Genomic DNA, 13,874 nt, shown 5'->3' on the forward strand with positions numbered 1-13,874 from the left:
AAATGCATTTGGAGAATTTGATATACATTTGCTAGGATTCTTTGAGGAAGCAATACGTTTTAAAGAAAGGACTATCAACACTAACATGTATGTTGCTGAAGGAGGCAGGAACATAGGAGGGTGTAAGGACTTGGGAAGACTTGGTCTTGGGCTGTCTTTGCTGATCACATTGGATGTGTAAAAGGGTCATCAAATTGAAAGACCGAGCAATTCCCATTAAACACAAAGTAAGGCCAGTATTTCTTCTGTAAGAAGTGATTTTAAGTTGTTTTCACTAGATACACTATGTAAAGAAGGAGGAATTGAACGCACTGGCTCTTCTAAATGGATTTCCGCGATAGTAGTTTCTAAAAAGAAAATAGAAAATTTTAGGCTGTGTGATGACTTGAGATCTCTGAATAAAAATATAATAGTGGACTGCTATCCACTACCCAAAATTCAAGTAATGCCTGCTGCCACGTGTGGTTCAAAATTTTATTCATGGATAGAACTCAAGTAAGCATATCACCAAGTGAAATTATTGAATGGATCCAAAGATTATACACATTTGTCACTCCTTTTGGAACCTACAGGTATGTGAGGTTATCTGTTGGGCTAGCCTCCGCTGCTAACGTTTTTCAGAACTTAATGGACATAATTTTTAAGGAAGTAAAAGGCATGGAAAAATTCCAGGATGATCTCTTGGTACATGCAAGTACGATACAAGAGAAAAGCAGCAAAACTTTGAAAACAGTGCCATCCATCCTTAACAAAAGAGGCACGACTGTCTCAAAAACTAAATGTACGTTTTTACAGGACAAAATAGAATATTTAGGATATATGTTTACTGCAGAAGGAATAAAACTCAAGAAAGGTTGGTCAAAGAAATAAGTGAAGCACCAAAAGCAGGTGACAAAGAGGCACTCATCCTTTATGGGACTTAGTAACTATTGTTCACGATTTATTGTAGGGTGAGCAGATAAGGTGGGCCCCATGCACAAATTGTTGAGGAAAGGTGCCAAGTTTGAGTGGGGAAAAGATCAAGACAAGGCTTTCAGAAAACTAAAAAAGTAATTGTTTTTTTGCACCAACGGTGCATCCATACGACTCCAATGGGAAAACATTATTACCGTAGATGCAAGAGAGGTAGGCATTGGAGTGGTATTTACACACCGAAAAAGGGAGGAAAGAGTACACGGTTGCCTTCTTTTCTAGATGATAAAGGAACGTGTAGTTTTTCTACAGCACAATAGAAAGAGAAACACTAGCATGTGTTTGAGTGCGATAAAGTTAAAGATGTACCGGAGGGGAAAATAATTTGAATAGGTAACTGATCATAAACCACTTATTTATATGATGGATGGGTGTGGCAGAGGTAGTGGAAAAGCATATTTCGGATTAGTCAGATTAATTGCAAAATTACAGGAATTTAACTTCAAGATCAAACATATTTCTGGTGGTTTAAATAGTTGTGCTGACTTTGTCCAGATTGCCAATATTAGATCAGGTAGATGAGTGTTTGGAAGACAAGGAATGTCTTGTAGCCTCCATAGATGCCATAAAGCTTAGTGAAGGGGTTATTTCAGAAAAGGAGTGGTTGGAGGCATTAAAAGAGGACAAAATGTCACAGAAAGTGATGTGAGTATTTAACTAGTAAATGGCCACCATTAGGGAAATTAGACAAATGTGAAACAATTAACAATATAGAATGATATGCTGTTAAGACACAATGTATTTGTGCCACCTTATCAACTTAGGAAGAAATGGATTCATTTAGCACACAAAGGACACCCAAGTACCACTGCTACAAAAAAGTTTGAGAAATTATTTCTGGTGGCCTTGCATGGATGCGGATATGAATACCTATGTTGATGTGTGTACAATGTTGAAGGGCTGACAAACATTGGAAAACTAGTAAAAACTAAATGCATTTGGTTGTCATTCCTGATGGATCTTGAACCAAAGTTGCTATTGATTACGAAGGTCCATTCAATATTTTGGAAGCCAATTGTAAGTATCTTGTGGTCCTATCAGATTACTACACCAATTGGATTCATTAAGAATTTCTTCCGAATATTCCTACAAATGTGATTATTGAATTTAAAAAAACAAATTTTGCACTGGAAGTTTAGCCAAATATATTAGTTTCTAATAATGGGACACAACTTGCATCTACTAAAATGACCGATTTTTTTAGACCAGCTTGGAATAAAACAAGAAAAAAACTCCAAAATGGTCCATCTCCCAATGGATTTGTGTAAATAGATTTTTAAAGGAAGGTGCACAGTTGGCTTTTGCCTCACATTTATCTGTAAGACAGTATATTCACGACAAAGTAAGCAGTTAACATAATACAGTTAATAAAACAACTGGCTTTTCACCATTGTATTTAATGAGAGGAAGAGGTAATACCGTTCTCACCCCAAAATTTGGTAACTTGCTTAATACTAAAAAACAATGCGAAAAAGTTGATGATAGGCAAGTAAAGGTTCAGCAAATAATTGTTGATAAACAGAAGGTAACCAAGAATTAGCATGATGGGGTTAACAGAACAAAAAAACAAAGTAATTGAAAAAGAAGACTGGGTTATTATCAAAAAATCTGTGAAAGTGCAAAAAGGGGCATCAGTATTTACTTCTCTGTTTTATGTTGTTGAAGTTTCAAACAGTGCTGATTTGTTCAAGGATAAGGGATGGTGGAGGAAAATTGATGTTGTGAAGTTGAAACCAGGCCAAGAAGAACTTCTAATGCATAAACAATCTAGACATTTTTGTAGAAGTGATCACTTCTTGTGGGATGGTGTAGGACATGATTGTTCTGCAAGAAGTCACTCAACACGTGAAAGATCAATAGGGAGCAACATAATTAGTACTGGGAGAGATGATGGGTTTAGCGATGCAAACATAAATCATTCTGACGATTCTGACAAATACAATGTCAGCAAGAGTATCGACCCATCCAAAGAACCAGTACTTATTTCCCAAGAAAATGTTGATAAGTGGTAGTCACAACTTAAACAGGAGTGAAGTCATACCTAATGAATATGTTGTTTCACATAAGGTAAAGGGTGATATGCTGGCAGGATGTTGAAATCAACAAGGAGATTTGAGGATTTTGTTTCATATTGATCTTTTAGTTTTATTAAAAGAGATGTTGTACAAAGTAGGTTAAGGCATATCATTTTTCATTCACTTAAACACAGTAAACTTTAACTGGGTTGCGAATACTGGCTTTATTAACCAATAAGAAATTGCCTGTACTGCGATGTAATGTGTGTGAAATGTTTAATTGATATACGTGTGATGTCACAGAATGTTGGTATGTGCTTTCAAGAGGAGCAGATCGGCTTGCCATCACCTGCATGTGGGCCTCATTTATACTTATATGTTAAGAAAGACTTATTAACAACTACTGATTCTGACCGCTGTCATAACACAGACAATGGGCTAAAAGGGGCAGGGATTCAGGAGTGCTGGATTAGAGTGTTCCAGTCAGGGCAGCCAATCAGATTTCTTTGTTTATGGGCAATAAATACTACATAGGTCTGCTCAGGAAGCATTCTGAAGCTGTAAGATTACTGCTTGTATGCCAGTTCAACTTCTCTTTCTCTTTCACCTTCTCCTTGTACACGGATCCATCTCTACCTCTATCCTCTGTACAGCCTCTCAGTTTATCTAGCCTTTGTTTTAAGAGTAGCTGGGCACTTTTTTTACTCAGAGATGGGTGGAGCAATTTTTCATGTGCCTCCATCAATCAATCAACTCAGATTTATAAAGCGCAGCTAATTACCCGGTAGGGTATACATCTATGCATCCGCAGAGGAGTGGATAAGTATCTGTGACCGTAAGCTGCTAATCCCTCCGGGGTCGTGATGGCACGGAGGACGACATGTGTTTGAATTTCCTGCATCACATTTTTCCTCCGCTCTTGATCCTTTATCGCACTGGCAAGACTAATAGGAGCGGGCTTAACGGGCTAGCATAAGAAAACATAGCACTGGCATATTACAGCTAGAGAGATAATGGAAAAAGAAGGGGTGCGTGAAAAGTGATGGCAAGGGAGAGGAATGGCAGAGCGGGAAGGAAGATGCGATGGGATAGGACTTGTGTGGAGTGGAAGCAATAACTGTGGAGAACACAACTGGAAACAGCAAAGTACAGATGTGTAACTCCTGCAGTTGCTTCTCTTCTGCACTCTGTTGCTCCAAGAAGGATCCAAACAGGAAGCCGGTAGTAGCTAAGCTAGAAGTGACTGGGTGCACATAGCGAGAGCAGCCATTTTATAATGGGTTTATGCTCAGTTACCTTATATGACAGGCAATGTGCCCTTTTTGTGAAGTTTAATATGAAATGAAATATGTAATATAGTACAGAAGTTAAGCTTAGATGGAGGGGCAGCTTGGCATGGAGGTATGTGAGGGTTTCCAGGGCACACAGGGAAAAGAAGAGCAGAGAACGCACCAGTGGAAGGTAGGAGAAAGCAAAGAGGAGCAGACAGAGACCTACACAAGAAGCCGGACAGCAATTGTAACATGGTTCTAAGAAGGGTTTAGAGGGATGTCAGCATACGGGGGCAAACTAAGAGTGGACCCACCAACAGGAAGAAGCAATGAGGAGCAGACCGGTGGGGAGATTGAATAGTTCCTGATGCTTTACAATGCAAGCCGTCAATTGCAGGAGTAAGAATACATCTATTAGCCAAAAGTATGAGTTGGAAAAGAAATAAATACACAGCAGGGTGGAGTCAGCCTTTGATTGACAAAGTGTCAAGTTAATGGCCGAAAAGATGAAAGAGAAACCAATGGTTTAAGGAGGTGGCCCCAAAGCCCAGAGTAAGTTTATTAGAAACCACTGGTAGTTTTAACAACGGTGATATCAAATCCAGACCTAAAAAGAAGGGCCCGCCAGTAGTAGAGAGGCCCACTGCACAGCAACAAAACATGGCGGCATATCATGCAATGACAGAAGACCCTTCAGACCCTTCTTGTCTCAGGACGTTGCAGCCCTATTGCCATTAGTGTCAGGGCAAGAACATAATTTACCTACTGCTTCCTGCTTGTGGGTTCTCGCCTTCAGCTCTGGCCCATAAACGCAGGTGCGGATAATTAACAGCTGTTATGCCTGCAGCTGCGGGAGATAGAACTAAAATGATATCTTTGTAGGAAGCAAGGTTTAATTGACAAAGCAAAAAAGCGGAGGTTAGCTTAAATAAAATGTAGCATGTACTTACAGACATGTTCATGGTCTTACAACATGCCGAATCATGAGTGCGCCAAGCCTGTGCCAGCATGTCCTGGCATAATATCACCAGGAAGCACCACATTGGGCAGGCTATGGCGAGTTTGTAGTTTAAGAAAAAATGGAATTTGGTTTGAGGGTGCAAGTAAAAACTATAAACCCATTTTCGGATTTATAACAAAGATCGTAACTTCAAATTGACTTTTTGTCCGAGCAGTAACTTTTACTTCAGAGGTTACTTAAGCATCTAACGAACTTAAAGACGGCTGCAGGAAGGTCTAGGAAGCTTTGCAGAAACACAACACTCGCTCTGCACCTCAGTACAGACTGACACCGTCACTGCACATGCGTATGTTGCACACAGCTCACGGGCAGGTGGACAGCAGTGGAGAACTGTACATGTCTGCTGATGAGGGCCTTACGGGGGGGGGGGGGTGTGCATAAGAAAGGGAGGAGAGGTAGACCATTATACAGATTTAATGGCGGGGGGTTACAACGTAGAGGGGAAGGGTGCTCAGGTGATGCCATAGGGGGTGGCCCTGGCAGCGAGGTGACTGACGTGGAAACGTGGGGTTGTGAGTAGGTGGAAACTTTTCAGGCGCTCTAAAGTATTAACATTAGGTAAATTCACATTATTGCTAACAAAAGTAAAATTAAAAAATAAAACATTGACTGTCGGAACCGATGGGAAGAAGGACAGATATAGGGGTCAAACCTATTTTGGGACAAAAACTATTAATGATGGAAGACCCTTCATTCAAGCCATAATACGATAAATATATCTCAGATACTTGGAGCAATGACCGTTTCGGGCTAGAACAGAAAGGTGTCTAATTCTACCTCAGCCTATAGAAGTCATTACTTGAAAATGTGAATGCACACAATATGAGATAGGGTGCCACAAAATGTGCAAAAAGATTTAGTGTCTAACATAAAAAAGTGCTTTCACAATATATAGTTTGCAGATAGTAGCAGTCAGATTGTACCTAAGGCAAATATTTAGTATAAGTCTCCATTAATAGGACGCCCTTCAGAACTACATTAAAAATAATATAACGTTGTCACCATGAAGCTTCCAGTGATTTCAAAGAAAGCTTATACAACCTCCCAAGTAGCTTTGACATTTGCTGATTAACCAATTGTACACATTCACATTTCTTTCTGGCACCCTAGTGAGAGGCCGCGTTCCTTCTTAACTTCTCTCTCTCTATTTCTCATGGCCGCACATCACAGCCATAGGCACCTCACATTTGACCTTCCCCTTCATGGACGGTTGTGATTTTTAACAAAAAGAACTGAATTGTTAATTAACAAGGGATGCTATAAACCTTGGCGGTCAATTCTGATCAGGTCACATACCTGCATTAATTAACAAAGAAACTTACTGAACAAAGCATTGCTCAAATTCACAAGTTTTTTTAAATGTGATGGTCACTTCTGCAGCTGAGTGTTTGGCATGGCAACCACACGATACGAAGTGTGGCTCAATGGGTATAGCGGCAGACCCTGATGCAGAAGTCTAGAACGGGACAAGGGTTCATTTCCCCACCTTGGCGGGTCTTGGGCTCAAAATTCCACGGACCTGATCATTCTCGCCTCGGTGCCTATTCCAATCATGGAGTCCCACTCTGCAACTCTGGGCAATAGCTTGCTTAATCTCCACAACGGCCCCCACAACGCTAAGGATGCCTGGCCTCCACCTTGGGGGTGCCTAGGAGTGAACGGCCTCACAGGGAAAGCCAGGATGGGTTCCACAGGGGCATTCGTACAAGCGCCTTGTGACCCTTGCGGGTGAGTAGTGCGCTATACAAGTATCAATTTACATTACATTACATTACGGATCGTAAGCTGGAAATACATTTCCCCTTTTTCACCTACGAATAGGTGTAGCCAATATACTGTTTGATACATACGAATACAATGCAGAGAGAGTGGGGTTTCATCAGCCTTCCTCATCCAATGGCTGTTTTAAGAGTGGCAAGTGGTTGGGTAGGCTTTCAACACAATGGCATTTCATGGAAGGGCACATGGTACTTGAAGTGGGTACCCGGTTTAAAAATCTTCCCTGTTAACCAGATCAATAGCTGTCTGCCCCCATACATAATGACTTTTCAAAAAGCTTTAAAAAGAAATCCAAGATGACTGCTTAGCTTGTATCCGGATGCAAGACAACCATCTTGTAGTCGTTTTTCTGGTGCAATATAAACAAGCATTAGAAATGCAATAGGTCTCGCAGCATTAGAGTTAGTGCTTTTAGAATTGTTAATGGGTTTTTTTGTAAATCTTTAGCATGAGGGTGAGGGTGGGTGAGGGTGAGTGAGGGTGGGTGAGTGTGAGTGAGGGTGAGTGTGGGTGAGTGTGTGTGAGTGTGGGTGGGTGAGGGTGAGGGATTGAGGGTGAGGGGTTGAGGGTGAGTGAGGGTGAGGGGTTGAGGGTGAGTGAGGGTGAGGGGTTGAGGGTGAATGAGGGTGAGGGAGGGTGAGGGGTTGAGGGGTTGAGGGTGAGTGGGGGTGAGTGAGGGTGAGGGGTTGAAGGTGAGTGAGGGTGAAGGTGAGTGAGGGTGAGTGTGGGTGAGTGTGGGTGAGTGTGGGTGAGTGTGGGTGAGGGATTGAGGGTGAGGGGTTGAGGGTGAGGGGTTGAGGGTGGGTGAGGGGTTGAGGGTGGGTGAGGGGTTGAGGGTGAGTGAGGGTGAGGGTGAGTGAGGGTGAGGGGTTGAGGGTGAGGGGTTGAGGGTGAGTGGGGGTGAGTGAGGGTGAGGGGTTGAGGGTGAGTGAGGGTGAGGGGTTGAGGGTGAGTGAGGATGAGGGGTTGAGGGTGGGTGAGGGTGAGGGTGAGTGAGGGTGAGGGTGAGTGAAGGTGGGTGAGGGGTTGAGGGTGATTGAGGGTGAGGCGTTGAGGGTGAGTGAGGGTGAGGGGTTGAGGGTGAGTGAAGGTGAGGGTGAGGGTGAGTGAGGGTGAGGGGTTGAGGGTGAGTGAGGGTGAGTGAGGGTGAGGGGTTGAGGGTGAGTGAAGGTGAGGGTGAGTGAGGGTGAGGGGTTGAGGGTGAGTGAGAGTAGTTGAGGCTGAGTGAGGGTGAGTGAGAGTGAGGGTGAGTGAGGGGTTGAGGGTGAAGGTTTGAGGGTGAGGGGTTGAGGGAGGGTGAGTGTGGGTGAGGGTGAGTGAGGGTGAGGAGTTGAGGGTGAGTGAGGGTGAGGGTGAGTGAGTGTGAGGGGTTGAGGGTGAGTGAGGGTGAGGCTGAGGTGTTGAGGGTGAGTGAGGGTGAGTGAGTGTGAGTGAGAGGTTGAGGGTGAAGGGTTGAGGGTGTGAGGGTGAGGGGTTGAGGGTGAGTGAGGGTGGAGGGTGAGGGGGTGAGGGTGGGGGGGTGAGGGTGTGAGTGTCTGATTGATTCAGATGCACCGTCTCTCACCACTCCCTTTTGTACCACTTATTTGATAACGGCAAAAGTGCCAACAATGGTCCCTTCACTACAGCTCTAGGCAGAGCCTTGGGGTGATGACGGGCCACAGAAGGTCCCCAGGAAGCTGGACTTTTAAAGAATACATCCAGGAGTCGGCCGGCAATTATTCATCTGTCACCTCCTGCTGTACAGCATTGGTCTCCGTAATGCTGCAGAACAGCAACTGGAGTGCACGCAGGGGCAGCCACAGGTCTGCTCAATGCTAAGCAGACATTGAATCCGACTGGCACTGCCAGACCAAGCCCAACGAAATAATTATTAGGGGGTGTACCACTCCATCCTTGCTTGTGACTGACGCGGAAGACCAGTGAGTGAAGGAGGCGACATTCTGAAAAACACCCGGACCGAGTATCCTGCTGGAAGGCTCTACAAATACCATCTGGGAATGTTCCAGAAGGGAACATGAACAGAATGCCTGGGACCTTATCTTCGTTATTACACGGACACCCAAAGAAGTAAATGTAATAATGAGTGCGTATATTGTCCATTATCACTCAAATATGAAAGCCAAAATACAAGTGAGTAAATACACAATTGCGGCTATTAGGTGGAGTTGGTTACGAGCACAACACATCGAGGGCAGTTTTATGTCCAGTACTGTGTACTGGGCTAGGCAGCAAGGCGAACGTCAAGTCTGTGCTTTCATTTATTCCTCAAGTGCCCACCCTGCCAAGTCTGTCCTGGGCCTGTGCCTTCACAGCCTGCCTGGCCCAGTTCAGCAGTCAGCCCTCTGCTGCGGATATCTACCGGGAATCTCACACGCTGCCCCAAGCAGGCGCAGTGATGACTGCATTAGAGAGCACGGCAGTGATTGGCCGAGTCATGTCAAGAAGACACCACTAATAATGTAATAATAAGCAATACTCATTCACCATGCCTGAACCAAGGTGAGCCTGCATGTTAACACATACCAGCGTTCTCTTACCTAGTTATATTCATTTTGAACAGTTATCAGGAATTCCGACCGCAGGTGAAGAAATGTATAGCCCCGACCCAGTGCAGGGGCAGAGCAGCAGAAACCCCCGGCACAAATTAAGCCCTGCCTGCAGACAGACTCCTGCTCTCCTCTTATGAGCTCCCTCGAGAAACTAAAGTCCAGAGGTCCATCAATGTTCAGTTATCTGCCACTGGCTGAGATCTATCCGGGAAAGAAGCCTCACAGAAACGGATCCTGTAAAGCGTCATGTGTTTAACGAAGGCTCAAGTGGGCGCTGGGATTGTGCTTGAAGAGAAGCTCTCAGCCTCCTGCGGGCCCCTGTGTCCGGTTCTGACACTCAGAGCTCGGCTGGTGTTATTGAATGGAGTGGGGCAGAGCGGGGAGTTTGTTGGTGAATGGTGATGCTGTCGGAGGTAGCAGTCGTCGGGCATGCAGTGGTTTACGTTATGGTATAAGGGGGGTGGTTAGGGGCGGGGTTTATAAAACCATGCCTTGTGGAGTGCTCAGCCTTTCATCCCCGCTCTGCCCCCTTTGACCGGATCCCTCCTCGTCAGCTGCTCCGACCGGGCTTCTGAGGTCATGAAGATACTAAATTGCTATTTATGGATGCAATTTACCCGAGTTCAAGTGACTCGGGCTGTTGTCCGGATCTTGGGAAGATCACTCTAGTCCCGTGGCTGAACGCTTATTAACCAGACACTGTAGAGAACAGAAATATATTTACAAGCCCCCGAAGCACATCATGAAATACTGTGTGCGTCTCTGTTTGTGGCTGCACATGCTTGTCAGGAGCGGTGCGCGTGGTGAGATATGCATCAGCATCTGCTTGGGGTACAGCGTGTCTTCCTTCGCACAGTCTGCCGTGAGTCACACGCTGCGCCATGCGGCCCGTGGGCGTCTCGTGGGATCGGCTCATTCCTTTTCAAGTCACTGTTTCAAGGGGGGTGATTAAGCACTGGGCGGTGTGTGCAGCCCCGCTCCCCTTTGCTGAGATGTATGTGAAAGTCTATGGCCACACATTGTTCAGCCTGTTTCTGAAGGCTCCAAATGTTGGCAGGAGTGAACGCGTCAGGGAGATAGAGGGACCACCCCCAAATTATTCTGAGATCAACCCTGCCCCAGCTTGCTCAATGAGAATCGCCTCCCAGCTACTAATATTAGTGGTGTCTTAATAGCGAACATATCACGAGATTACTTCAGTGGAAAGGCTATTTAAATTACCAGCAGTGATCACCTTGGTGCAGGGTTTCCAAGAGTAATGAAAACAAGACGGAGGGAAGAGAGGGGAGGGGGGAGGAGAAGTGCGACAGGGGAAATGCGAGACGGCGGGCAGGGGAGGGGGCGGAACGGGGGAGGGGGCGGAGAGGGGAGAGGTGCGACACGGCAGGCAGGCAGGGGAGGAGAGGAGGAGGGGGGAGGAGAGTAGGGGAGGCACGGCCTAGCGGCCGTGCAATCAAGTAGTGAGGAGGCGGAGCTGGGGGAGGCTGTGGAAGAGAGTAGGCAAGGCGACACGGCGGGAGGGGGCGGAGCGGGTAAACAAAGACGGACATGCACGCGCCCGTGACTTTTAAGGTCAATGCGCATGCGCATAAGCTTAATGCGCATGCGCATTGACCCTAAAAGTCACGGGCACTGCAAGGAATCGCCACGATTCCTTGCAGTGTGGATAAAGAGTGGATAACTCGCAATACTCTCGCCTTGCTCGATGCGCATGCGCATCGACAGGCGAGACCTAAAAAGTATTACAAGCTGTTGCGCATAAGGCTAGTGGCTGCGTTTATGCCAGTGCAATTCATGAGTGCATTGTAGCAAATTTAGAATGGGCCTGCTGAAAGGCACAGAGAAAAAGAAAATGTGGCAAATAGGATGCCGCCATCTGAAATACTCTCAATATTAATATGACAGGCTGCAAAGTGCTTATTTGGAGGAAATCGATGATCACTTTAAGTAGAACACTTTACAACACGCATTATTGGTCGGATTTACAGGTTTTGTAATATCATTAATTTCCTTGTGCTTCTTGAGGAAATTTATCACGAGTTTTGGACGCCACTGTAAGTTACCAATAAACAAAGATAGTAAAATACAATTAAAATGACAATGAAAACATTTGAAAAACATAAAGACGAAAGGCTCATCGTCCTACCTTTCTTCTACACTTGTAGGTAAACAAAGCTGTGGAGATGCTTTAGATCATCCTTTGCACCCTCATGCTATCCAGACCTGAAAAGGACTGAGTGATGAAACTTACTCACTGACCTCCTGTGCTGCCTTTGGCTGGATATGAAGATTTGCATCTTGAAAATTTATCAGCGACCAAATAACCTGGATTTCTCTTCCTTCCTCTTTCATGTGCAGCTCCAGCTGGTAAGATACAAAAATAATAAGCTCAGTAAACATCAAATAATAAAAGATGAAGCACGCCTCTCCTTTATTCCTCCTGCATTTGCAGCACCACATGATTATTAACACAAAGCACCACATTTTACTACAGTTGCTTATCACAGTACCTGAAGGATTTAAGGGGAAATGTATTATGTGGTGGTAAAAATAAAATGACATTGCAATATGGTAAAGCAATGGTAGCCCTGCTAACAAGCAACAGGCAGATACTGAAATAGAACCAAGGAGTCTTAAAAACATAAAAATCATTTGAAATGACTACACATTTGTGCTATGGCATAGATTTTCAAAGTATGCTAATACATCTATCACAATCCCATTGAGCTAAAAACAGTGGCTTTTAGATTTCTGTTGTGAACATGATAAACATGTTTAGCAAATTAAAAATGTAAAACAGGTTTTCAATTTCATAGATAGCAAGTACACAATATAGAAATATACAAATATTTTGGAAGAACGAGATTTGATCATAGTCTGATGGGAATTCATGTTGCGGTTCATTTAAGGGAATGCAGACAACCATCAGGACTCTGCTAAGACTGGTTCCCTAAGAATGTTTTTGCACGGTTCTGCACCTTTTTTGGCTGCAGCTGAGAATGTGGGCCCAAACCAGACCCAGATACCTTGGATGGCATACCTAATCAGGCTTCATAATGGTTTGTAACAAATGCTAAACCAGTCTCTTACTCCTTCCGGGGTAGCACCCAGGAACAATGTCATGATCGAGTAGTTTAATGACTGGTAGCCTTTACTGTCTCAGTCAATGGCCATTATGAACAAAAAAAAGTAACTATGTGCACCATAATGCCTGGCAGGCTGAGTGGCAATAGAACTGGTAAATGCTTGGCTAAAACCTTGGCCCCAAGCTTTGAGGAAGTACAGTGTACTTTGAAGTAGTCCATGGCGGTGAACTCCGCTCCGTTAGCTTGCAGATTTTTCACACTTTGTATTCCGCGGAACTCATGGAGTGCAGAAAACTCTGCTCCGCATAGTGCAGTGGAGTTTTTTTCCTTACTCGCACATGGTAAGTTGTGGATCGCGAGCTGGCGCTTGGGCAGAATTTCTACACGAACGGCAGGAAGAACAGCGCACATGGCAGTTTGCACTGCACTCTACCCCTAGAGGAACTTCACAAAACATGTTTGTTACTTCGCAACTACACCCAGGCATACTTGGAAGCAGCCCTTCAATTAACAAACTAGTCCTTTTTCTAAATTATTATTATTTTTTTTTAAATCAGTTTATATCCAACCATCTTATTGTTTTACTATCAAGGCATTACTCCCAAAATCGAAAGTATCCAGGCCCAGGTGGAATTTCCATTATACTAGCTTAATCTCGCAGAATTTGAGTAATTTTGCAGTGTGTTTGTTATATTAATTTCCCAAAATCGAAATGTTACGCCTCCTCGCATAATCACACACCATTCGCAAAAAAAATTGCATAAGTTCGCAAGAACAACATGAACAACCAAGAATGCGAGCAGCTGCTTTTTGTGGCTTTGTGCACCACATGCATCCTTGTGTCGACAACTGATGCAAGGATAGGTTTACTACAATATAGCACCAATGTCAGTTTGGCATCTCGCATATTTATGCACAATTTCTCGTCATTTCCAAAATGTATTTTTACACAAAAACAAATAACCCAATTTTAATTATGCACTTTTTGCAGACCTCTAAAGGTACTCCAAGCACCGATTCTAGTTAAATTGAAATTCAGAAGGTTCAGAGTGGTCTCCCAGCCAATTGAGAGCAACATGCAAAATACCATTTAGAACAGCACAGGTTTATTTGCAACTCAGTTGTATGTCCCCAGCATGCATGAAAAGGATGCAAAGCACACACTATGGATGAAGGAC

At 44.3% G+C, this 13,874-nt stretch overlaps 1 protein-coding gene across 1 annotated transcript in view; it reads right to left on the bottom strand.

The window, feature by feature from the left end:
• Positions 1-13,874, bottom strand: part of C2CD2 (C2 calcium dependent domain containing 2) — a 417,550-nt gene that overhangs the window by 201,296 nt on the left and 202,380 nt on the right. The window contains exon 4 of the mRNA XM_086935444.1: positions 11,870-11,974. Within this exon, the coding sequence (XP_086791570.1) occupies positions 11,870-11,974 (105 nt within the window). The remainder of the gene's footprint in view (positions 1-11,869; positions 11,975-13,874) is intronic.

The sequence above is a fragment of the Lissotriton vulgaris genome, chromosome 8, assembly GCF_964263255.1.
Source record: "Lissotriton vulgaris chromosome 8, aLisVul1.2, whole genome shotgun sequence".
NCBI classification, from domain to species: domain Eukaryota; kingdom Metazoa; phylum Chordata; class Amphibia; order Caudata; family Salamandridae; genus Lissotriton; species Lissotriton vulgaris.